Source organism: Halichoeres trimaculatus, unplaced genomic scaffold (genome assembly GCF_033239565.1).
Source record: "Halichoeres trimaculatus isolate MK-OKI-2021-1 unplaced genomic scaffold, fHalTri1.1 fHalTri1_scaffold_20, whole genome shotgun sequence".
Classification (NCBI taxonomy): Eukaryota; Metazoa; Chordata; class Actinopteri; order Labriformes; family Labridae; genus Halichoeres; species Halichoeres trimaculatus.
In genome coordinates, this window is record NW_027437198.1 from 15,826,060 (window position 1) to 15,851,678 (window position 25,619).

Sequence of the window (25,619 nt, forward strand, 5' to 3'; positions counted from 1 at the left end):
TGAAAGGAATGAAGATACCAAAGAGTCACTGTCAACAGTGTGTTCATGTAGAGACAGCTGCTGTTGGTTGTTTAACAGTGATGCAGTTGAGTTGCATAAAACCCACATGGATTGTGACTATGAGGTTTTTAATCTTTAGAGTTTGATTCAAGTTTTATCAGCGTTTATCTCACATGGAACATAAACAAGCTGGGAGAGCATTCTTGTCAGAAAGCCAGAGATAAGGACAGATAACAGAGGTAACAGAGGGATGAGTGCATACGAAGAGACAAGTGAGGAGCAGGAATGAACAGGTAAGGTGACCTCTGTGACGCAGGTCAGATGGATCTTTTGCCCAGTAATAAAGCATCTAATTACCTTTGTGTCGGTTTCCTTTACGTCATCATGATGGATGTTGATAAATCTGACATTAAATGTTAAAAGAGAGTCAGCTTGAAAACTTTCAGCCTACCATTTCCAGAATACTTGAGGTGTTAGCTGTGTAAAATTTATACCAGACACAAAGAACTGTGTGCAGGCAGCACCAACTTCTCTTGTCCTGTCCATGCTTTAAACCAATTCTCCATATGAAAAATGAAGATTTATCTATTACCCTAGCCAGATTTTTTTTTTATTTACGCAAATGCAACTATAGCATCTCGGCAGTTGCAGTCAGGAACCACCAAAAACTCCACTCATATGTAGTGTTGGATTTGAATAAAGAGCTCCCTCCGGTGGGGAAACATGGATAATGCATCCCAGTGGGCTGAAAACATTTCTTCCAGTAAACACAGGGCTTTTTTTTTTTTTTTTTTTTTTTTTTTTTGTACCGGGCCAGTGATTGTGTCCGTTATAAATATTCATTTAAGAATTATAGCGTTTTTTAAACCCCAAAACTGTTGTTCTGCTGGAGCAGATTTTTCATAGGACTACCCAAATAGAAGACTGACAAAGGGCGGTTTTTCATGAGTTATTCTCTGTAAATACATCCTTTCAGAGCTTTATATATTAAAAGAATGCCTTAAATCCTTCCAAAGTAATTTGTAAAAGTTGGTAGTGAGCCCCGGAGATTTGTTTGGTGACATCTTTGAGATTATTTCATGTAACTCCTCAATTCCTCGCATACCGGAAGTAAACAGGAGTGAAACATCTCAGCCGCTCGTGGATTTGTAGAGCGCACGCGCAGCTCACACGTTGAGTCTGACGTGCAGTACTCTTCCTGCTTGTGTGCTTTCCCTGTGTTCTCTCCGCCTCACAAGCGTCTTGCAAAGTTTTAACAACCCCGAAAAAGCCACACAGAGAGAGGACACACAAAAACTGCGCCTCTTTGATTTTTTTCTACTATGGCTGGTAGCACCAATAAGACTGTGCACGATATTTTTCAGAGCATGGAGTACGGACCAGCAGCAGCCTCCAGCACTGCCACCGCACAGGTGAAGTGATCGTTTGAGTTTTTCAAACTGGCATAATTTCAGCTGCAGTGGTTGACATGAACGTGTAGTGCTTGACAATTTTTTTTTTACCATTCACTTGTCTGAGCGATTTCATTTGGTCCATGTGAAGTTCATTTACTGAAAGGTAAATGTAGTCCACAAGGCAGGCATGTGACATGCACTGTTACAGTTAACCGTGTTATGAAATGTCAAGGCTGAAGTCAGATGTTTTAACCTTATGCTTCCACTTTGAGAAAATCTGACGACTGCTGGTCAGTCTTTGACCTCAGCCATTTGTTAATGCTTTTACTGAAACTGTATAGGAATCTGCACAAATGCAATACAACAATGCAAAATAAAAGCAGATTTAGTTTTCTATGTGCAAAAAAGTCTGATCTTTGGAAAAAAAAAAAAAAAAAAAGCTCTGCACTTTGGTCTTCTTTCTGTAAATCTTTGACACCGCTTACCAGAGCCTCCATCTCTTTATCAGTGGCTTCCCCGCAGAGGTGGTATCTGTCCCTGACCAATTAGATGTGAGCACAATTTTTGGTGTCAGGCACAGTGTCATCGTCTTTGAAACCTTTGTGCAAAGAGCATAAAATGTTTAGGGTTGAAAGCTTGCAACAATAAAACCGAAAGCATGATGATCATTCTAACTGCAACTTGTGGAGAATCATTTCTGCTGTTTTGGGCACGCACAGTAGTGTTGGAAAAGTTGCAATGTAAGATATAAACAATAAGAATAATGCGCTTGTGGTACCATTTTTTTCTGATGCCATCCTTCTCATTTTGATCTGTGTTGACATATTTCAACATACATCTAAATTTTTATCCATTTATTTTTGTTTCTTGAAAAAAACTCCTCCCCCTAGTCAATGTTACAGAGCTCTGTGCGTCAGGACACCACACTAATGAACAGTTAAAACCTGTCATGAAGAATAACTCATATACCTCTTCTACAACTACAGCCTGTCTGTTTCTTCTCTGCACATTCATTTTCCATTGAAAATTGCCCATTTTTGATGTCCTTATTTAGTGCACTATTTAATTTAAATGTGCATATGTTTTATTCTTCTTGGGACAATAGTACCAAAGCTGTTTTCTTTTTTCTTTTTTTTTTTTTTAGTGTTGATTGATAAATAATTAAACAGAGATAGTACAGTTCAATCCAGAGTCAAGTTCATGTACTCTTGAATATACTTGGCAAATAAATTCTGATTCTCTGATTCTAAAAAGTGAGCAGCTCATTGTGACTTCACACTTCTTTAGGCTTGGCTGGATCACCATTCCCGTTCTCTGGGTCTGTTCATTGATGGAAAGTTCTCCCATCCTACAGGCAGACAAAGTCGTGCCCTGACTGGTCCTAAAGGTAAAAGCAGCCTGAATTTAAAGTGTCTGGAAAACCCAACACGGACAACACTTCAAAGAGGGGACAGTAAAAGTGATACATACATGTCATTCCTCTCCTCTCTTCTGGTCTACAGGTGAGAATGTGTGCAGCACAGTGTGCGCTGTAGACGATGATGTCTCTCAGTGTGCGTCCTCCTCTGTCAGTGGCTACGATGCTTGGAGTGGACTGACTTGCTACCAGAGGGCGAAAGTGCTGCTCAAGTATGAGAAATTACGTTTCACACCTTTTGGGGTCTGCAGCACTCCACTGCTAGTCCTAACGTGAGGCTACATATCTGTCTTTCCCATGCTCTGTTAACAGGTTGGTGAGCCTCCTGGGGCAGCACGGGCAGTGTGTGTCAGAGCTGTGTGAGGCATGTGGGGTATCCTGCTCACCATCCACCCTTATCAGACTGCTGCAGTACTACAGCAGCTGGGCTCAGCTCAGAGACATGATCATCACTAACTGGACTCCACTCGGTGAGGTCACGATTGGATAGTCCAAGAGAAGTGTTTTTTGTACGAAATAGTTTTTGTTTGAATTTATGTATTTTTCTTGTTTCTCAGGTGTGGTGGCAGTGGTCGTCTCTGATGACTGCTCTCTTTATTCCCTTATGCTCAAAGTCATTCCAGCACTGGCCATGGGTAACTGACACTCCCCTGACAAAATGAAATGTTTTCTGTTTTGATTTATGTTGAGGATTTGGTTATCAAGATAAATTGCATCATTTTAAAGTTCTAAAACTCTGTCGTTCTCCAGGCAACTCTGTCATCGTCGTCCCTGGTCAGAACACTGCTCCTCCTGTGCTGCTGCTTGCTCAGCTTTTCATTGGAGCAGGACTCCCTGCTGGTGCTCTTAACGTTTTAACAGGCTGTGATGTATCACTTGGTGCCAAAGTGGCCCAGAGCCCCAGCATCTGTCATATGACCTACAGTGGCAACAAGCAGGTATGTGAAAGAGAAGTCATCTCTGATTTTTCCTAAAGCTCTTCGATGTTGATACAGTTTGTCTTCTCTTTCAGGATGGAGTGACACTGTGTAAGGCCACAGCTGGAATGGGTGTCTCTGTCACTTTTTCCCCATTTATCGGTGCTACATGCCCTTTCATCATCTTTGAGTCAGCTGACATTGACAGTGCTGTGGATGGAGTGATAGAAGCAGCCTTCAAGAAGAAAAGAGAGGTGATATACACGGATTAATATCCTCCATGGAAGGATGGAGGAGTGGGTCTTGTGTCGTCCTGTGTGAGAATCACATGTTCTTAATAATCCTCCTTCTTCCTCAGGTCAACTGGGTGTTGTGTGTGCAGGAGAGTGTGCTGGACAGTGTTGTGGCTCGGCTCAGGCTCCGCATGGCAGGGATGAAGTGTGTGGGCCTGGACAGTGATGAAGACAGGGCAAAAGTGGATGCTGTCATACTGGCAGCTGAGCAGCAGGGGGCAACGGTTAGTCAGAAACAAAAAGAAAGCCATGCTGAGATACAGCAAATGTCAAAATAAGCTACAGAGGTTTTAACTTAAATTGAGTGTTGTTCTTATTTTTGTAGTGCTTGGTTTCATGTGTGTCGAGCTGCAATCTGTCAACTACTCTTATTGTTTTCCTTATGCAATAATCACACTTTTTAAAAGTTTTCCACTACAGTAAACACTGGAAGTCTTAGTTGTTCTTTTCCTTTGTTTTGTCCTTCAGTTGATTCAGCCATCCACTGGCCCTCCATCAGGGGCTCAGTATCCCCCCACAGTGCTTTGTTGGTCTGCCCCCTCTTCTCCGTTTGTGGTCAATCCCTCCAATGGACCACTGCTGCCTCTCTTGGCTTTTAGAAGCAACACAGAAGCAGTAACTCTGGGTAAGGGAGCCTCTGTTGATTCAGATGTATCACTTTAGAGAGTGCTTCTCTTGTAAATCATTAAGTTGCTTTAGACTTTGTGAAAGAAGAAATATATTTGATTTTGATAAAGCTTTTGAAACAAGCAGTTGTATACTAACTGTCTTTACTTATGCAGGAAATCACAGTCCTCATGGGAAAGCGGCTTCTATCTGGACTGAAGACCTCACGCTTGCTCTGGAGACAGCTAAGAGGTACTCACATTCACATGCCTCTATCACTTAGACACTTTTCTTTTTCTTCTTTTCCCCACATTTCTTTTCAATTTTCTTTTTTATTAACATTGCTTGTTTATTCACTTTTCTAACTGCCCTTTAGAATATTTGAGTGTAAAGCTAAGCTTTGGCTGGATAATTAGTTTTAGAATAGATATTTATTGTCATTGTATAGAATAGAACTCTGTCATTGTAACAAGTACAACGAAATTGAAGTCACAGCAGCAATCAAGAAAACAAAAGTAAGAAAGTGTATAGAAAGCGCAAAAAGGTCCATAAGAAAATAGATGATGACAGCTTGTCCATCATTGTCCGGTTCGGCCAGCCTCCACCTCCACAGGGTCCAGGACTGAGCTTCATCAGTCATGCTCCATCTCTGTGTCCTAGATCCTGTCTGCTTACAGCAGGTGAAGCTCTTCCAATGTGGCGTTGGTGTCTGATGTTAACCGTGTCTGTGAATAGCATGATGCTACTCTGCCCTCTGGTATTCCCTCTGTTGCTGGGTTAGCACAGCTAGCTCGTCCATCTTATTGGAGATAGATCTTACGTTCCCAATAACGATGGATGGAAGGACAGGTCCATGTCATTCATGTCGTCACTTCTTAGCTCACACCTGAGAACCGGCATGTCGTCCTCACCCCCTTCTCCTCACCTTGTGGGAAGACATCAGGCCTTACACAATTTAGCATTGACATGCTACAGGCTGCTTACAGCTGAGTTCACATGTAAATAATGTGGCCAAGTTTACATGTAGAATCTCCAGACAAACACAGGAGAAAAAGTAGTAAAAATGTCACTGAAGCCACAAAAAGTTTGGTGTCCATGACCAACAAATGAGCCATACAAAGTAATGATCCACTCCAAATACAAAGATTACGAAAAAGAGACGAAAAAAATTACAAGAAACGGACAAAGTAGAGAGAGCTGCTGCAAAAGGCAGCCATAGCCAACAGGGCAGTGCCTTGCAACCTGGCAAAACTTTTAACTTTTAACTCCTGACTTACATGTTCTCCTCTCTATCTCCTCAGTTTGTCGGTTGGCTCGGTGTGGCTGAATTCCCACTCTGTGGTCGACCCCTGTCTGCCTGTATCTGGTCACAAAGACAGCGGGACCTGCACTGATGGAGGACAGGAGGTAGGTTTCAGTGTCTTTGACAGGAGACCAGAAACAGTTAGTTTTATATCATAAAATTTTCCGTGAGCTAGTAACATTTCACAAGTTACCTTGTTACTAGGTAACTAGAGTTCATCACTGCTGACCAACTCTCTGCCCCTGTCCAGGGTCTGTACCAGTTTCTACGCCCATCATCTTCTTCCTCACGTCCTCTACCTCACTCGTCTCCTGTCTCGATGGACTACTCAAAATTTGGCACAGCAGCATCCCCACCTGTTCTCCCTGATGACTTAGAAAGGTGGGCCTAGACGATCTCCTTACTTTGTCATGATTATAATGCATCACATGACAATATGCACATATTTATCCGAATACCATTATCCTGCAGACATTACTCAATAAAGACATCATCTCATGCATTTATATCTCCTCACCTCAGTGCTCCGAAGGCTTACCTGCAGTTTGTCGGTGGTAAGGTGTGCAAATCTGTGTCCGGCTGCAGTATGGCTGTACGATCACCGGGGGGCAACAGTGTCTTAGCCTATTGTCCAGATGGAGGTCGAAAGGATGTTCGACATGCCGTGGAGGCAGCTATCAAAGTCCAGCCTGGGTGAGTTTTTTGCAACACAAACATGAACAAAAATAAACACTTTTGCTGCTATGACCTCAGTTCAGGGGATTGGAAAAGAAAGTATTTTTGTTATTGTTATTTTTTTGCAGTTGTTTCCCCCCTCCTTTTTTAACTTTTGTCATATTTTGTTTCTTGGGATCATAATTTATAGTTTCCTGAGTTACTGTAGTCATTGGAGTTGTTGCACATTTCAACCTATCCATCAAGTGTCTATTGAGCTCAGTTTAAAGTTGCAGAAAGCAAGACTAGTCCCTTCTGTTGTCTTGCAAGAGTTGGATTTACACATATAACATATCACAAGGTAGTCACAGGGCATTTGGCAACCATGTGACATAAAAAGTGTCCTTGCAAAAAGTTTATTGAACTCTAACATTTAAATTGTTTTCACCAGCAACCACTATAGTGTACCTTCAGGTGAATTTTGGCCCCTTTAAAAGACACTATTTCAGACTTTTATATTCTGTCCAGAACACAGAAGGTGATTTCACAACCTGACGTGGGTGTGTTATTGTCAGTCAAAGTTCAACTTTACTGCCAGAGCTTATAAAAAACAACATTAGCTGAGTCATACACACTAAATAAACACAATGTTCCTAAAGAGCACACAGCTTATCCTGCTGGTACATAGAAACTTTTAAACTTTTACACCTGAATTGCAGCTTTCCATCATTTTTATTTGAAGTTTATCATTCACCAGCATCCTTTCCTTTTTCCAGATGGATGAAAAAGAGTCCATCTGCACGTGCTCAGTCGCTGCACTCTCTAGCTAAAGGACTGGAAGCAAAGAAGCAGGACCTATTAGCGTCAATCAAGGCCTGCACCAGTCTCTCAACTGATGAAGTTGAGAAGGAGGTGGAGCTGAGCATCAGCAGACTTAGTGATTGGGCAGCTTACTGTGACAAAGTCCAAGGAGGTGCTCTGGTAAGGTTGATTTCACATGATGTAAAATGAAACCTTCTCCACTAGTTTCTGGAACTAATCTCACTTTTTTTTCTCCTTGTCCTACAGCCTATGCCACAGTCTGGCTCTGCCCTCTCCTATGCTGACGCCCTTGGAGTCATTGGGGTTGTCCTTCCTGACAAGAATCCCCTCCTGTCAATGGTAACAGTTCTTGGGGCAGCTGTTGCCACTGGAAATGCTGTCATTTTGGTCCCTAGCCGGAGGTTTCCACTCCCTGCTTTGGCATTCATTCAGGTCAGTTGACATGAAGCATTTGACCAATTTGCACCATGAAAGAGGTTTTGAAGGTGACCACCTTCAAAACTCAAAAATAGAATAAGTAACCAACACTTTGTATTCTGGGACAAGACTAAGGTAGAAAACTTTAGAAAAAAAGATAATCCAAGATGTTCATCAAATCATTTTTTTAAGGGACAGTGTAAAGTTCAAGTGTTGAAACATAAACTAGAAATACAACGGGTCCAAGAATAAAGCCTTGAGGTATGCCAAAGTCAGACAACTCCACCAGACATGTCCCAGACCTTCACTAAACCCCCTGTGATCACCAGTTTGTGAGTTTGTCACTCTGGTTTTTCTGTCCAACAACTCCTTTTTTTATTTTTCCTCCTTCCTTTTCTTCCAGGTGCTCCAAGCTTCAGACCTGCCAGCAGGTTTGGTTAATGTCATCACTGGAAGTAAAGACCAACTGACAGCAGCTCTGGCTAATCACAGCGTCATCAAGGCCATCTGGTACTGGGGCAGCACTGAGGTAAGGACATGAAATAGACAATTGTTGCAGCCGTAGAGGGACCCGTAACCTGAGGGCATGATTCTCGAGAGGTCTGAGTTGCAGAATAGGGCATGTATTGTAGAAATAGGAGCAGGGCTCTTATTACCTTGACTAACCACTCATTATCTTCCATCCTGCTCTCTTGTTCCCTGCTACAGGGCTGTCAGTACCTTCAGTACACCTGTACCAGCCCCTTGAAAACCTTGCATTTGTCCTGCCAAAACGATGACGGGGAGGACGGAGGAAAAGACTGGTGTCAATCTTCAGTCATGGAGGAGATGTGGAGAAAATCTGTCCAGTGGAAAAGTATCTGGATTCCCACAGCATAAGAAGACAAAGGGAGGAAAAAGAAACATGAGAATTCAATAAATACAGCTGTATAGTCAAAGTGTGACTTAAAGGATAAAGATTTAAAAGGAAGGATCATATAAAAACGTGATGGTGGTGGAATTACCTCAAAACTAACACCTCCCTCCTTAATTACTTCTGCTACTACTGACTTACTGTTGCATAGGCAGCTTACCTGACTCTGAATAGTGCATTCACTCAGCAGGGAAGTAACTAGTGGGGATTTGGGGGGTTGGTGAGCAGGTTGATGCTAAGACTGGGCTGAGTTTTGGGGGGCTAAATAGAAAGGCATGAGTTTTGACAGGATTTCATAGCACTTGATTCTTCTTTTGGAAATGGGTATTGTAATTGCAGCATAGCTTAAAAAACTGATGATAAAAGGATAATATTTAGCCTTTCCAATATAGAAGAATACTTCTATAAGGACCAAGTCCAACTGACATTTGCTATTTCTTTGCCGTTATTGTGAAAACGCATGACCTGACTACTCTCTACCTCTAGCTTTTGCAGTCAGGTAGATTTCAAATCATCATCAACCTTTCTTTAAGCATCAAAATCATTGAGATTTCTCATCTTTAAGATTTTTTTTGTCTATGTAGGTTTTCAGCTGTAAGAGCTTTGGGTCAAAAAGTATTCACTGTGCTCTTGATGATTGAATTTGTGGGACACGGTTAGTCTAAATTATGTATCAGTTTAGACCTGTTTTCTTTTTTCTTTCAACAAAAGTATCCCTTTTATCAGTCTACAACTAGAAACTTTACATTACAATTTAACATTCTGTACTGTATCATTATTACTGTTTGGTTTTTAGCCATTGAAATGTTCTTCCAGCAAACATTCCCTGTTAAAAAAATATTATATATGCAAGCTCAAATTGCAATAATATGTGTAACAGATCTGTCCATCTGTTTTAAAAAAAGGGGTGTTGTGCTTTTTGTAAGGGTTTGGCCCTCTGCTAGCCCTGTAATAGCTTTACAAAACTTACATATTTGTGTTACACTATTGTTTTGGAAAACCCCTATTCTGTCCTCTGACTAAAATGCCTTTTTAAGCAACTGTCTCTTTAAGGCCCCACAAACCCCCTTCTCTCTGATTGGCCAGCCCACTTGAGGCCTGTGGCTGTAAATCTGCATACGTTTATTATGGGTATCCAGTATTGTTAATTTATATCAATTTTTAAACTATGGGAAAGCATAGTACCTCTCTTTAAAGAAAAGAGACTGTTAACTGTCTAAAGTCCCATCAATAAAATAATGCAGTTTCAATGATATTTTTACTCTAATTGGTTAATTTTCAAAGCCATAATTAAATTAACACCCGGATCCCTTGCTGATCTGTCTGGTTGTTGGTAGCACCATCATTCTGATTCAAACTAAAATATGCTGGTGTATAATGAATATGCCACATTTTAATCTGACATTTTTACCAAACCCTTTGAATTATTCAAATGATCCTGTTATGTTTAATCTGCTGTAATTTATGTACAAATAACTGCAAAGCTGTTTGTATTCCCACAAAGATCAGCTAATCCTTTTTTGGAAGGCTAGTTACCATATCCTAATATAAACCACCAACCTTTCAAAGTTTAGGATATCTTGTGTGTCATTTTGAAACAATAGCAACTCAGATTCAGTAAGACCTTTAGTAATATTAGTCAGTGAAGAAATAATCGCAATCCTACAAACCTCGACATTATAGGCTTTATTCAGTTTATTTGTAAATGAGACTGGGTATTACTTAAAACTGAAACATAGGAATGAACACATTTAAAGTACTGACACACGGTGGTTAAGACAGCCGCATCACAGGTTTTTTTCTTACTCCTTGTTCCCTTTTTAATTTCCAAACTGGTTCCAGCCAGTGGAGTAGGAACTGGAACGTCCAGTAAGACGTTGTCTTGACACCAGACTCCTCCCTTTCTCTGCCGCAGTGACTTACACAAACCAACAAGTTAAGCGGAAAGATGGCCTTGAGACTGTGGTATGCTGAGTCACAACAATGACTCGGCAGAATCCTCAGTTGAACTTGACGAGATTTAGCAATTGTGTTGCATGACACAGCATACTATAGAGAGGTGTTGCCTCTAAATTACTGTGTCTCTTCTGTGCAGACATTATATTGTTGGATACAGTGCTTGTTGTACAGGCAGTTTTTATTGTCAGGTCATCCTGTCAGTGCCAAGATTAAAGGGTAGAACTTTGGACTGTAGACATACAAGTGAGATCAACATCTGGTTTGACTCTTGTGAAAGAATAAGCCAGCTGACTGAGAACCCACCGAAACCGTTTTAATGACAAAGAAATGCTAAACTTGTTTAACTCTATAGCAGCCATTCATTTCAATGTTCTGTATCACTTTAATAAAACATGGAATTAATAGTCTTAGCAGTTTAATATTCACACATGTCCTGTTAATACCTAGATTTCTTTAGTGTATATATACAAAAATAAACATATTTTACACAAAGGTACAGAGACAGCCAGTTATAAAGATTATGTGATAAAACACATACCAAAAATATCAAAGGGTGGACATTTATCCATTATATAGAACTGTTCTTTAACAATACTTTTGATTTGAGAAGTATCTTGCTTTAAGCAGTTAGATGTCTCCAAAGCTTACCAAATAGTTTCTTAACATTGTATTATTGAGCAATGCAATAAGTGGAAACCATAGCATCAGCAGTTTTAACCTCTATTAATCGCATAAAGTTAAAACATAACCTCAAATGGCACTAAAAACTTCACAAAAAGTAAAACAAAACGGTAAGTTTTCAACTTTACTGGCTTGATTAATCGTTTAAACTGTGTTTTTGCTTTTAAACATGCAATGGGCTTTAACTTTAACTAAAATAAAAAAAATGTTTTGGAAAAAAAAAACCCCAGAGAAAATATTTTATGATTATGGTTGATTATCAGTCATAAATCCTCAGAAAAACTCTTAAGCCAGGCCAAAAAATGCAACTTCATCTCTCTCTGCACAGTTTTTGCCAGCGTCATGTGCTCTGCGGGCTTCGTAATTGGCGGAAATGAACAGAGTGACGTTACGTCTGTCACGAGACCAACGACTGGGTATAAATACAAGGAGCGGCGGCCCCTCCATTTCACATCAGGGGAGAAGCCTTAAGGAGTTCTTGCTTCAACAGTGTTTGAACGGAACTTCTTCTTTCGTCCCGGTTTTTTTTCCAGCTGATTCTCATTCCGCATACGACAATCCTTTATTACTTGAACACTACTGAAGTAATCACAGTAAAACTCTATTTTTGTACCGTTTTGCTAAGAAAAAGCACAAGAAACGCCAGCCAAAATGGAGTCCCAAGTGCGTCAGAACTACCACCGCGACTGCGAGGCCGCCATCAACCGGATGGTCAACATGGAGCTGTTTGCTTCCTACACCTACACCTCTATGGTAAGAAAAACATCTTCTTGTTTTTGCACTAATAGTTTTTTAAACTGAATTGAATAAAATGAATTTAATAGTGTAAATGATGTGCTTCTGTAGGGACACAGCTTTATCCTTGACCAACATGCTGAAAATGTACAACCTTGTTAGAATACTGTTGTATATAGCTAACACAGTAAATTTGTATATTAGTACAAGTTGAAACTGCATTGAAGTAGTTGCTTGTTTTTTGCGTTTCTCTTGTCACTGATAAGCAGACTGAGAGATAAGTGGTGTTTTAACCTCAGCTCACCCCACTGAATGTAATAGTGCTGTGTCATGCTTGTTACTCATCCTTACTCAGCACCGTCAGTGTCCGAACACTCACAGCATAATAACACAGGCTTGCTTGACCCTTACATAACTACTGTTTATCACAACCCTCTTCTGTCAAATTACGATGGGTTACATCTCTTAACCACTGTTATTGTCCTCTTCTCATGTTTCTTACAGGCCTATTACTTCTCCAGGGATGATGTGGCCCTCCCAGGCTTCTCTCATTTCTTCAAGGAGAACAGCGATGAGGAGAGGGAGCATGGTCAGAAACTGCTTTCCTTCCAGAACAAGCGGGGAGGACGCATTTTCCTGCAGGACATCAAGGTGGGTGCATGTCACATAGCTGGGCTTTTTTTGACGTGTCATAAATGCACAATTTTGATGGAAAAGTAAACTAAAAAGTTTCTGTAATATCTCTTTCTTCCACAGAAACCTGAGCGGGATGAGTGGGGCAGTGGGCTCGAGGCTATGCAGTGCGCCCTGCAGCTGGAGAAGAATGTCAACCAGGCTCTACTGGATCTGCATAAACTGGCCTCTGATCACGGCGACCCACATGTAAGTCTTGTAAATGAATGCTGGAATATCCCCAATCTTAATTGATGCATACGAATTATAATTTTTTCATCTTGACCAAATCAATCATGTTCTCCCTCCTCTTGGGCACAGATGTGTGACTTCCTGGAGACCCACTACCTGGATGAACAAGTTGAGGCCATCAAGAAGCTGGGTGACTACATCACCAACCTCACCCGCATGGATGCCCACAACAACAAGATGGCAGAGTACCTGTTTGACAAGCACACCCTGGGTGGCGGCAAAAGCAGCTAAATGCATTGTCAAGACCAAAGCTCATTACACAAGGGCCATAAAAATCAACACACCTGCTTCCTCTGCTCTGTCACCTAGCACAAACTCAACTGTAACCTGCTATAAAAGTTGATAAAGCTTGCGTAATCTGGTGGTCTAGCTGTTTTTAAATGTCATGTAACAGGTTGGATATTAAGGTTATGACTTTGTCCCATTTCTAATACACCTCCTGATTTGACATTTTTAACAACTTGTGACTTGATATTTCTGATCTGTTCTGAATCTGAATAAACATTTTGAGCTGGATTCTGGTGTCCCTCTTTCTTGTACATCCTGTAAATGTACGCTCTAAAGCTGCTGGAGATTACTGTCATAAACACTGTCATGATTGCAAGTCCAATGACAAAGTCTGGGGTTTTTAACTTGGACTTCAGAGTGGCTCTTGTGCAGGATTTGGTACATGATGACATAAGTTAGTAAAAACTAGCTCTAAACTCTTACACATGGGCTTTAAACTTTTTGTACAATCATTTAAAGTCCTACTTATCTTCTCTGGCCACACTCAAAATCCAGTTTGTAATTGAAAAAAAGCGACACTTCTCTTTGGATCCTCCCATCACACTGCTCTTATCACCCAGAACATCAAGCTACGCCCCACTTGAATCTTTCAGTCTGTTTACCCAAAAACAAACTGTACGCTAGGTGTTAAAGATGACAGTAGTCAAAGAGGGTTTTTGTTGTTGTTAAGTTTATGTAACTTTTGCTTCATGACATTTTGTATAACAGAAAAAAAACAACTTACCTGGCTTTCTCAACAGTCAGATTTGGCAGTCATTGCAAACATTTGCTGTCTTAATTGTAAAGAAAGTATCTCTGACGTGCTGTCAGTCACCTCGTCTGACTCTTTCTCATCACTCAGTGGTTTCAGGTATTCAAAAAATGGGATTAGGTTAATGTAAATCTGGTTTTGATGGACATATTTGATTTTGTAGGTTGTAGAAAGATATCAGTATTAAGTTTCAAAGCCAGTTAAAAAAGTAAAAAAAGTAAAAATAAAAACTGCGTTTCAATGTATGATTCATGACTGGACAATAATGGTTTCTGCAGAAATATCCATTCTAAGAAACGCGTCTTAAATTGTGGATCATAAATACTCAAAGGTTTTTTAAAATAGGTGATTCAAAATGTATACAAAGTAAAAGAAGAAGAAGAAGAAGAACAAAAATGTACAGAGGACAAATTACCTTAATATATGAAAAAAAAAATCTCAAAAACTAACTGAAATACTGACTTAACTGAATAATTGTTGTTTACAACTAACTTTGTGAACTTTTTACTTTCTACTCTGCACATGATGTTGGAAGTCATTCACTGTGATGTTGTTAGGTGCTGGGGCCCTCTGCTGGAAATGTATAGTACTGCACCATCCAGGCAGACACTTTAACCTTGCCTCACTTTTCCTGTATGTTTTGTTTACTCAAGCAGTGACAGGACGTTTTTGATGATAATAACTAAAAAGAAATTAAGTGATCCTGAAGCATTAGCAGCCATGATTTACTTTCAGTAATGCCAGTGATGTCATGGTTTCCTTTCCAAAAGGGTCATGACCTCTACCAGATTCATGTGAGGATCAAGACTTCAAGAGCAACAGATTCCTTGGCAGGTTGCTATCCAGGGTGCTGAAGCCTGCAAAGTGCCTCAACCTGTGAAATGTGGCTTCAATTGGATAAAATAACTCAAGTTGATGCAAAACAATTCTTCCTGATCTGTTTTTAAAGTCAGCCCTTGAAAAGGTGACACTTGTATCTCACGAAACTCTAAAAGTTGTCGCAGAATTAGTGTATGCTTGTCAGTGATAGGGAGCACAAAGTCACAGTGTAGGAGAAGTTGTGGTTTTTCAAGATGTACGTCTTTCTGTGGAGGTGGATGGACGTAGTTGGTAGCAAGGGATATAGTGGAGGATTAACAGGAGGGGGGAGGGTGAGAGAGGGAAGAGGGAATTGTGTGTGACGACTTCTCAGCAGTCAGTGGTGAGGGATTTGACAGGAGTACGTTTGTTTGGATGCAAAATAGAAAAATAGAAATAAAGCTCAAGAGCCAAGAAGAACGACATCAAACAGGGTAAGTTGATCGTTTTTTGCTGACTATTTTATTCTTTATTTCACAGCTGAGTTTAAGTATCACTGATCATCCAGTGACAGCAACTGTGGGTTTAAATATGGTCTGTTCAGGTGTTCAATATGCAATGAGGAGAAACAGGAGGGAGGAAGCATTTTTTTTTTCTTAGCCAGACAACAAAAGTTTGGTGTTTCTATTTGAAAACATCTCAACCATAAAACTTTTTTGTTTTCATTTAATATAGATTTATACCTGTCTAATTTCTCAAAAGTTTATTTCACTTCATTTTCTCTCTTTGCGTATATTTTGGTAGTGTAACTGTTAAGAGGTAGCTTTATCAGAGAGAGGGCAAAGTTAATGTTAATTCACCTGATTGTAGAGTTTTATATTTGTTTCTGTGGCGTTCTCTAGATTTTACAAACATACTTACCTTGCTCCTGTATGATCAATTGAATTTACTCACACAGGAGTTTTTTTTTTTTTTTTTAACCGTTTTTTCCAAACTGGAATAGATTAGTTTAAGTGGATTATTGGAGGCTAATGCACGGCTATTTGTAGAGTCTGTGTTCACGTGAAGCCACTCACAGAACACCTTTACAGCACTGATGTTTACACCGTTTGTCTATATGAAGCTTCTCACATCTATCACAGTGATGTTTGTTCTAATTCTGATGTTGTTAACTTGTGGAACAAGCAAGGGCACCATAATGTAGAGGGTTTTTTTGAAGACATTTTCAAGCATTGCAAAACTGTCAATAGAAAGCAGCCACAAGGAAGCTTCCTTCTTTATTAGTATCTTGTCCTAAACTTCAGAAGAATATTGTAAGGCTACACAGGTCAACATATTGAGTAAAATTGGTTTTTAAATTGTATAATTTATTGTCTTTCATTTATGATTTTAAATGAAAAGTCAAGAAAAGAAGCTATCTATCTCAAAATAACATCTATATAGCACCTTAAAATGCAAGTAGAAAGAAAGAAAGAAAGAAAGAAAGAAAGAAAGAAAGAAAGAAAGAAAGAAAGAAAGAAAGAAAGGAAATAAATACAACTTAGCACACTGAAGAAATTCTGCTTGAGTTTGAAGAATGTTGTGCTTTTAACTACTAATACCAGACACCAAGATTGAAACAAAATTACTAAAAGTAAATACCTCCAGTGTTCAGGGAGCCATTTAGAAGCCGGATGGAGCCCTGGTTCAGTTTAAAGCTTTGAGCTTTTAGACAGATAAAATTCCCCCACCGGCTGTTCACCTCCAATCTGTCTGGATGCAGATCAGAGCCGAGGGCCTTAATAACCTGACCAAACTGAAACAGCAGTCTGGAGCATTGGGGCTAACGTCATTTTGCACCAAATCATATCCAAATGTGCTTCAGGAGAGCCCACATAAAACAGAAACATCCTCACTGAAACCAACTCAGTGTAATTGCCTTAAAAGTCACCCACATGAATAGCTAATCTTTTGATTTGTTGCAGTTTGGTATTTCTTTTCTATAGCTTGAAACCTGCAAACACATACTTTTAAACAAGATACAGAGCTTTCTCAAAAACTAGAGCTTTTCAAGTATTAAATAAACTTGATTCTTAGCCATGGATCAGAAAATCAAACTCTTGAGATGGAGCTCCTAGGAGAAAGCCTCCATCCTTGACCCATGTAAGGTTACAGAGAATCAAGTCTTTCATTATTTTGTGAGATATATACATTTAATAGTGGGTTTTGAAGACATTTAATCAATTGTTTCTAAAAAAAAAAAAAAAAAATCGAATCTAAAATCTATACTCTTTGCTGTAGTAAAACTTATTTGATGTTATGACAATTTATTATGTCTGGAATTATAACAACTTTCAATCTGTTGAGCCCTGGATAAAAACGTTAAATGTGCTGAAGTTGACCTTTGACCTTATGTTTACAGCATTGTTTCTGGAGTGCAATGTTGGCACACATACACACACTTTTCATCACTCCTTTGATCTACTTTGAAGTGCTTTGGTATCACTGTATTTCATATCAAGCCTTTGGTGGATTTAACCTTTTAGTATTTATGATATGAACTGTATTCAGTATGTCTGAAACTCACCATCCTGCCCTGTTTGTTAATTCTGAAAACCCATCTTTCCAACTTCCACTCATGTTTTTGTTTTGACAGACATCTATTAAAAAGATGTTCGATTTGAATTTTGGATTCAGATAAAACCACAAAGTACTCGCAAACCTGCATATTATACCACATTTCTTTAATTATTACTATTATTTTGAAATGATGACCCAGCAGACAGAGACATAAACCTGAGAAGGTTTCACTGATGTAAGATTCTGGCAGCAGTCCAGCTTAAATCTGCTCTGACCCAGATAACAGCTGTGGACATTATCCTGATATTGGGGTGTTCTGAATTTGAACCAAAATGTCATGATGGAGGCCTGGCAACAAGGACAGAATGACACAGCATTAAGAGACCGCTTCTGCTTATTTTGCTTGCAGCAGCAACATAAGCCGCCTGACTGATATTGGACATCTATTTAATATCAAATACTTATATCTCTTTGCTATTTTCAACCATTTCATTTCATCCAAATTTATTCTTCTGAAATGAACATTCCTTGAAAAACCCAATCTACTCAATGGCTGTTGTGTGTTACATATGAGAGCGCCTCAGTGTCTTAATGAAAAATGTCGACTAAGACAAAAGGCTGAATGTCTAATACCCTATATCAATATATTTCAGGCATTTGCAACAGAAGGAGAAGAAACAGTGAAGTAGAGAGTGAAATAAAGATTGAAGATAAATTTTACTGACAAATATTTTCACATTAGCCTTTTTAGCAACAAGCTAATATAAGTAGAACTGGTCATGGAAATTGAAAAATTGATAAACAACCTGCTTAAAAGCTTGAAAGGAAACAATTCTCCACAAACAACAAAGATGAATATTATCAATTTCAGATTTTGTTACTTTTAACAGGGTGGGACTGGTGATTTTTTATCCCTTTCCAGTCTTTGTGCTAATAAAAGCTAACTGGCTGCTAGCTATAACTTCATATTTACCATATGGACATAAGGGTGGTATCAATCCTCTCATCCAATCTAGGGAGCGAACAAGCATATTTGACACACACACACACACACACACACACACACACACACACACACACACACACACACACACACACACACACACACACACACACACACACATTCTCCCTCTCTAATCCTCTGCTTATGTAATCCAGGGAGCTAAAAGGGTTAATATAAAACCGCTCCACCCAAATTACATCTCATTAGGTAAATATAATGCAACTACAGTGAGTATACTCTGCTTCAGCTGTCATGGATGGATAATTCACAGACAGAAGGAATAAAACTGAGTGTCAGAGTGGAGGAGACATGATAGTGGGATGGGAGCAGGAAGGGGAGGAGACCAGAGAGCCAAACCATCCTTAATTTGTTTAAGCCGAGGGATTTTCGGATTACCTTTGGCAATTAATCTTGTTACATTGCAGCGCTGCGACAGAGGGTTGTCTCCTCGGGCAAAGCCTGTATGTGTGTATTCAAATGTCAGAGAATGGCAATATTAACAGAAATATACATTTTTGTAGATATATAGCTTTGAATCTACAATTAAAGCCCCTTTCAAACTCATATTTTATCCATTTTAAAGCACTGTAGACTTGAATATCCTTATCTGATTCACAGTCATAAGTGAATAAGGCCAGCAATAACACAGGGTAAAGATGAAGGAAGGAAAGTTAGGTTAATAAAGCAAAATAGAATAAATGATTACTAAGAAAAACACTAAATAGCTTGAAGGCACCCTGACAGGGATCAGTGCCAGATAAGTTCCACTCTTACGTGACAAGCTACAATTTATGCATTCACTTCCTAATGTGGAAGCTTGAAGCAACCAAGTGGTGAAAAGACAGTGCCATAAAATGCAGTTCTCTGAGTGGCCACTTGAAGTGAGCTCCAAAAGAGTCATTCCCTAGTAGGCTGGATGTTGAATTCCTCAAATTTTGCTTCATATGTGAATGTTTTTAAAGACATTTCAGTCTTTTAGTCTGAGCTGGCAGGGGAGGCAAGTCTGTCTGCAAATCTGCAACAAACAAGGATAGATTATTCTTGTAACCCACAACTTGCCAGCAAATGACTTCATGCTTTCTTTAATATGAATTGGTTTCTGCCAACAATCAAGAAATAGACAAAGGAAAAATGAAAAAACTTTTGAACAGCGCCAAAAACATGATCTCCCTTGCAAAAGTATTATCGCCTAAATGGAAGTTGTTCAACATTGAGTGATTTTGGGCATAGTCTTAGGGTACTTTTGGACAAGAGGAACTTTCTTTAGAAGATTGGAACTTTCAAGGAACTCTGTGTTTTGATAGTAGGAACCAGGGTCTAAATCTGGTTGGGGAAGAGTCACATGCACGTATAGAGAAAGGAGGAGTAAAAATTGTGACGCTGTTCTATATTCTGAATAACCTGATCTTATTTGATCAGTCACCTCAAGAATTATGAGTCTGTTTTATGCACTTTTTGATATGCCAGAGAGTGCAGTTTGTAAAGTGTCTGATTGGGGCTGGCCATTGAAGTACTGCAAACCACATACTAAAATCTCAAGCCAAAATTTTTACAGCAAAAATACACATTTACAGCCTGGTGCAAAAAATGACTTCAGTCTGAAGAGCTAATTTCTCTACTGATTAACATCTGAAACCTGACAACACATGTGGGACAGTGACAAATAAGGGTCGCAATATTGTCCAAATCAAAAATATGCTCTAAACTTTTTAAAATAACACTAAAAAAATAAATATTGCAGTTTGCATTTCTATTGGTGTCATAGAATTTTATGTGACGTTTCTACCATTTTTTAACAATTGAAAAGATCAGTTCCATCAAATCGTTTTTTTTTTTTTTTTTAACATAATCCACCTTCCTATTAGTAAGTCAAGTAAAAATGTCATTTCTAATCAAATATCATTTCAAAAATATTTTTGAAATATTTCTTTTCTAATACAGATTTTGTTGTACCATACAAGCTAGTATGCTGTAAACAAAAATATTTTCTCTCTTTCTTTGGGTCGGTTGCTTTAAAGTTATTTTAAATTTCATTTTTAACAGTGTATGGTGGACTGCTAAATTCATATTCAAAGAAATAGATATTTTATAGATATTTCCACAATATCTGATTTTTTTTGTGAGAATCATTGGTTAAACCAGTTGACATTTATCAGTTTCACCAAATGACCACATCTTTCACTCGAGTACCACATACACCTATTGGATTCAACTGCAAGGTTCTTGTTTTGCCGTATTAAAAGCAATAAAAACTAATTTTTTGTAAAATTTTTAAACTATGAATGTGTATTAATGCTGAGAGGCAGGAAAGGGCACCAGGGGTTGAGAGCGAGAGAGGATTAAAAAGATTACAGCCAGTTGAAAGGTCAAAAGAGATAAAGTTTAAAAGGACACATCTGAATACATACTGAATATGTTTGAGGGACAGTATTTTTTAGTTACAGTTTGACGTCTGCTCTCTTTTTCCTGTCAGACCCACGATGCGATTGGTCAGTGTGGCAGAGGCTCGGCTTCGAAGGGCTGCCGAGGAGGAGAAAGAACCACCGCCTCCTCCACCGCCCTCACACCACTCCAACCACCAGTTTGCCAGCATGAAGAACAAGTTCTTTAATGAGCTAACACACCTGCCAAGTGAGACCTCGTCACTCATTTATTCAAACTTGAACTAAAACACACTTATCCCTTCTGCACTGCTAAAGATGAGTTGAATTTAGTGTTTGCTTGAATTTGATGAATTAAGCTATGTGCATTTGTCATATGAGTGGTATTTTCAGTTCCAGAGGTACTGATCACTCGCCATCCTGTCATCTAATTCTCAGCTCATGCACAGTCTGCCTCATTTCATTGTTCAATTCATTGTTCTGTCCTCTCTCATTCTCATCTTCATTCTTCATGTGACCCTTCATCTCTACTCTCCAAGATCATAAACTCAAAAGTAAGTCCATGTCTTGTCGTCTTCCATCTTACTTTCCCACTCAAAAGAAGAATAAGAAATGCTGCACAATAAAGAGAACTGTTAAAGCTAACATACTAGCCCACTCAGTCCACCACAATAATCTGTCTTCCCTTTCTTCTCTCCAGTGCCGATGTGGGCAGTGGGAGCCATTGTGGTTGTAGTTCTCGCCCTTATTGCCTGTATGGGTTTCTGCATCTACAAGAAGTGCTTCAACAAGGGCAAGAAGCCCAAGAAGGTCCGTGAGAGGAAAGGTGGACGAGGGCGCAGAAAGAAGGATAAGGAAGGAGAGGAGGGAGATGAGAAGAAGGTAAGACGCCATGAATAGATAATATCTTTGGGTTACTGAGCTCTTATATTTGTTGATCGATTAATTCTGTCATTTATTTCTTAGGCACAGATGTCGCAAGCTTGCAAATTTAGCATACAGATTTAGCAATCAAAAAGTATAACGCTAAATTGTCTGTCTGATGTCATTTGTACTCTTAAACTCTCTGGAGGAGATCGAGAACACCCTCTTTGCTCAGCAAATGCAGAATAAACAAAGAAGAATGAACAAATGTGTGTTTATGAACTGTGTCTTTCAGGAAGGAGAGGAGGAGAAAGAGGAGGAGAAGGAGTTCTTTGGGAAACTGGAATACTCACTGGACTATAACTTTACTGATAACCAGGTACACAGATTCACTTTTTATTTAGTTTCAGTGGTCAAATTGAATGAAGTTTTGGGAGGCTGAATCTGCTACACTTTAACGTATCTCCTCTTCCTCCAGCTGATTGTAGGCATCCTTCAGGCTCAGGACCTTCCTGCCATGGACATGGGCGGGACTTCAGATCCTTATGTCAAAGTTTACATGCTACCTGACAAGAAAAAGAAGTTTGAAACCAAAGTCCAACGCAAAAACCTCTGTCCGGTCTTCAATGAGACATTCACCTTCAAGGTACAGATAGCAGCTGTGTACAATCCATTGGACTGATCATTTTATCATTGTCATTTCTCTCACTGTGTTGTGTTTTAAACCACTTCCTGTCTCTAGATACCATACAGCGAGTTGGGGGGTCAGACTCTGGTGTTGCAGGTGTTTGACTTTGACCGTTTTGGTAAACATGACGTCATTGGTGAAATCAAGATCCCAATGAACACCATCGATCTTGGACAGCCGATACATGAATGGAAGGATCTTGTTGGAGGAGAGAAAGAAGAGGTACCTGATTTTTTTTCTTTTTTGTCCTCTGAAACATTTGGTACATGAACATTTTAGTCACCAAAGCATGATACAACATGACATCTCAACATGTCTGTTTTTCTCTCTACAGCAAGAGAAGCTGGGTGATATCTGTATTTCGCTACGTTACGTCCCCACAGCTGGTAAGCTAACAGTTAACGTCATGGAGGCCAAGAACCTGAAGAAAATGGATGTCGGTGGACTGTCAGGTATACACATACGCTAGTACAAAATACAGAAAGTGGATCTGTTGGCTCTTCTGATTCTAAACTCATATCATGTCTCTTTTTCAGATCCCTTCGTTAAGGTGGTGCTGCAGCACAATGGAAAGAGACTGAAGAAGAAGAAGACGTCAGTCAAACAAAACACTCTGAATCCTTACTTCAATGAAAGCTTCAGCTTTGAGATACCCTTCTCCCAGATCCAGGTTTGTACATTTTCCAGTTTGCGTTTAACTAAATATCTGCTAAACTTGACTTGTGTTCAGTGAGGATCTTACTACAAGTTCTCCTCTGCTGTTTCAATACACAGAAAATCCAGGTGCTGATCACTGTGTACGACTACGACAAACTGGGCAGCAACGACCCAATCGGAAAGTGCTGGATCGGCTATGGTGCCTCAGGTGTCGGACTGCGCCACTGGTCAGACATGTTGGCCAATCCCAGGCGTCCAGTGGCTCAGTGGCACACGCTGCAGCCAGAGGAGGAGGTGGATGCTGCCCTGAAGGCCCCCATTCGCTGAAAACACTCTCACACATAATAGTACACCATCACCTTCATAAGAGGTATTCCTTCATTGCAAAACCAAATGAATGACTGAGAACTTGCATAGTTATCTGTAATACACCTCAGTTTCACTTCTTCAATCATTTTGTTATATTTCACGTTGGGATCTCTTTATACAAATGTGTGCTTTATATTGCTTTGCATACATACCATAGACATTTTTTCAACCATTTTTTGCACTGATTAAATTGAAAAACTGAAAATGGAAAATGTAGAGTTTTGTGGCCCCATAGTCTGTCTTTTGCTCCTTTTTGTTTGTTGACTTTCTTCATCTTTTAAACTAACTGCTCTCACTTTTCAATGCAGAAATCTTTGTGTACAACAAGCTTATTTTTTGTTTTTGTTTTGCTTCCATCTCTTTCAGTTTGATCACTCTCATTTCCCCCCAAGCAACCTTAACTCGATCTGTCCTGTAAAATGTGTTGTACTTGACTATCGGTCTGTCTCTCTGTGGCTCCTTGTGTATGCTTGCACTTGAATGAGTGAAGATCCTTCTGTGAGTGTCTTGTGAGCGTTTGTATTGATGTGAGTGTATTGTTAAGCTCTTTGTGGTTTCACTTTCAATTCTCATTGTGTTATTGTAAATAAATAGCTGAATAAATAAAGCCAAACTGTGACAGATGGGTCAGCAGATGAATGGATAAACAGAAATGCTCTAATACCATCATGTGCGAACATGATAGCTTTTCAAACAATCAGGAGGTCTTTTTCTTGCACGCACACACATGTGCCATGAAGGGTTAAAGGTCTCCAGAGTAAATCCTTTTGTAGCCTACAATGTGTTTTATGTACCATGCAACAGATGAGATTATCATTCCCATTCTGCTAATACAGTCTGTGAAAGTCTCAAACCATCCCTCTTGGGCTGTTAACTATCACTTTCTGAAAGTAAATAATCCTCTGCACAGTGATTATGGCTGCTGTTTGCCCCACTAATCCATTTACACATTGAATGTTCAAGCTTTAACTGACTGCGAAAAGCTGGTGTCCACATCTCACACCTCACTGAATTTAGCGACAGAGGCTGGTGTACATGTTTGCACTGATCTGATGCAGTAAGTGAAAGACTGGATTAACAGGGTGCCCTCTTTAGTCCTTGTCTCACGCAGTGATCTGAACATGTGAGGTAGGAATTAGAGAGGGAGGGAGGGGGTGGGGCTTGTACAGGAAACATAATTACAGCAGGAGAGAGTGACTGAAGAAGTACAAGAGCAGAGGTACTGGTGAAGTAAAGTTCAGAGACAGTTTTTTTTGCATGGCTCCCAAAGAAAAGCAGGCATTTTAGGCTCTCAAATGGTCTCTGATTTAGTATTATTTATAGCTTCATATTTCATTCATCGCCTTATCTGGCAAATTATTATTGAATTTTTTTTATAAACCCTTTTGCGTTCAGTGTTTTTATGAAAGGCCTCATAATTGCCCACTTCTGGGCATTCGTTCTGTTACAAAAACAGGCATTCTTACTTGTAATATTTTAATCAAACTTTTTTGCAATAAATAAATAAACAAATCAAAGCCCAAAAGATGCTGATTCAGATGCTGCTCCATTTCAGATTCAGGTTCAGATTCCAATGACTCCATCAATCCCTGAAGGGCAATTCAGTTTGCATCTATTGAATCACTCCAAACAGGTGGAGAATAAAACAAACAGATGCAAAGCATACACAGCTGCTTTGAAACAAACAGCATGGAAAAAAAGGGCGTTCATATACAGGAAGTAGAAAACAGTAGCAAGTGTAAATCAAGAGAGGAAAGACTAAATAATAAGATAAACACACCATACATTCAGAAGATAGGACAACTAAAATGTATATAGTAAATACACTCATCAAAAAAGAATATGTCAACATGAAATTTATAATTTACCTTGAAAAGTGTATTACCCTATTTTATTTTCCATTGCTGTAGGATAAATAAAGGATTTCTGATTCTGATAGTTCATGAATTGTATGCATTTTTTGCCACTGACTAAAAGAAATTATTTAACAAGGGACCTAAAATCTTAATTGAAAATTGAGAACTTCAGAAGATGAAGAGGTGACATTTTCAAGAGCTACATCTTCCTTGTTATATAGTAACAGACAACGTCTTTGAGTTTTGGAGAAAAAAAACACAAAACAAGACATTTGAAGGGTTTGCGGAATCCTTTGAATAATTCACGGTTAAAAATACACTTTTTTTCTGAACGTTTAAATTTTAAAACTGTAACGTAACTGGTGCGTTT

The 25,619-nt window shown here is 39.3% G+C and overlaps 3 protein-coding genes across 3 annotated transcripts; all 3 read left to right on the forward strand.

Annotated features, from left to right (window-relative positions):
• Nucleotides 1-1,140: 1,140 nt before the first annotated feature.
• Nucleotides 1,141-11,710, forward strand: aldh16a1 (aldehyde dehydrogenase 16 family, member A1). Its single transcript, XM_074695943.1, has 17 exons — nucleotides 1,141-1,412; nucleotides 2,682-2,781; nucleotides 2,897-3,023; nucleotides 3,124-3,281; nucleotides 3,369-3,446; nucleotides 3,562-3,749; nucleotides 3,824-3,982; nucleotides 4,087-4,245; nucleotides 4,490-4,646; nucleotides 4,804-4,879; nucleotides 5,929-6,034; nucleotides 6,181-6,311; nucleotides 6,453-6,623; nucleotides 7,361-7,565; nucleotides 7,653-7,838; nucleotides 8,227-8,352; nucleotides 8,532-11,710. Exons 1-17 carry the CDS (start codon nucleotides 1,323-1,325, stop codon nucleotides 8,700-8,702), a joined length of 2,388 nt encoding a protein of 795 aa, XP_074552044.1. The 5' UTR covers nucleotides 1,141-1,322; the 3' UTR covers nucleotides 8,703-11,710.
• Nucleotides 11,711-11,821: 111 nt separating this feature from the next.
• Nucleotides 11,822-13,551, forward strand: LOC141809121 (ferritin, liver middle subunit). Its single transcript, XM_074695946.1, has 4 exons — nucleotides 11,822-12,129; nucleotides 12,616-12,762; nucleotides 12,868-12,993; nucleotides 13,105-13,551. Exons 1-4 carry the CDS (start codon nucleotides 12,028-12,030, stop codon nucleotides 13,264-13,266), a joined length of 537 nt encoding a protein of 178 aa, XP_074552047.1. The 5' UTR covers nucleotides 11,822-12,027; the 3' UTR covers nucleotides 13,267-13,551.
• A 1,734-nt stretch (nucleotides 13,552-15,285) lies between these two features.
• Nucleotides 15,286-23,397, forward strand: syt5a (synaptotagmin Va). The gene is made up of 10 exons (XM_074696830.1): nucleotides 15,286-15,366; nucleotides 20,908-21,065; nucleotides 21,355-21,369; nucleotides 21,516-21,697; nucleotides 21,975-22,058; nucleotides 22,158-22,325; nucleotides 22,422-22,589; nucleotides 22,702-22,819; nucleotides 22,904-23,037; nucleotides 23,142-23,397. Exons 1-10 carry the CDS (start codon nucleotides 15,308-15,310, stop codon nucleotides 23,349-23,351), a joined length of 1,296 nt encoding a protein of 431 aa, XP_074552931.1. The 5' UTR covers nucleotides 15,286-15,307; the 3' UTR covers nucleotides 23,352-23,397.
• Nucleotides 23,398-25,619: the final 2,222 nt, after the last annotated feature.

What these genes read in the sequence shown, in the direction of transcription:
- syt5a (XM_074696830.1), top strand. Translation starts at nt 15,308, where the DNA reads ATGCAAAATAGAAAAATAGAAATAAAGCTCAAGAGCCAAGAAGAACGA. An exon ending in ATAACTTTACTGATAACCAG is followed by an intron (nt 22,059 to 22,157) that starts GTACACAGATTC and finishes CTCTTCCTCCAG; the next exon opens with CTGATTGTAGGCATCCTTCA. An exon ending in TTGGAGGAGAGAAAGAAGAG is followed by an intron (nt 22,590 to 22,701) that starts GTACCTGATTTT and finishes TTCTCTCTACAG; the next exon opens with CAAGAGAAGCTGGGTGATAT.
- aldh16a1 (XM_074695943.1), top strand. Translation starts at nt 1,323, where the DNA reads ATGGCTGGTAGCACCAATAAGACTGTGCACGATATTTTTCAGAGCATG. An exon ending in TGCCCTGACTGGTCCTAAAG is followed by an intron (nt 2,782 to 2,896) that starts GTAAAAGCAGCC and finishes TCTGGTCTACAG; the next exon opens with GTGAGAATGTGTGCAGCACA. An exon ending in AGGGCGAAAGTGCTGCTCAA is followed by an intron (nt 3,024 to 3,123) that starts GTATGAGAAATT and finishes CTCTGTTAACAG; the next exon opens with GTTGGTGAGCCTCCTGGGGC.
- LOC141809121 (XM_074695946.1), top strand. Translation starts at nt 12,028, where the DNA reads ATGGAGTCCCAAGTGCGTCAGAACTACCACCGCGACTGCGAGGCCGCC. An exon ending in CCTACACCTACACCTCTATG is followed by an intron (nt 12,130 to 12,615) that starts GTAAGAAAAACA and finishes TGTTTCTTACAG; the next exon opens with GCCTATTACTTCTCCAGGGA. An exon ending in TTTTCCTGCAGGACATCAAG is followed by an intron (nt 12,763 to 12,867) that starts GTGGGTGCATGT and finishes TTTCTTCCACAG; the next exon opens with AAACCTGAGCGGGATGAGTG.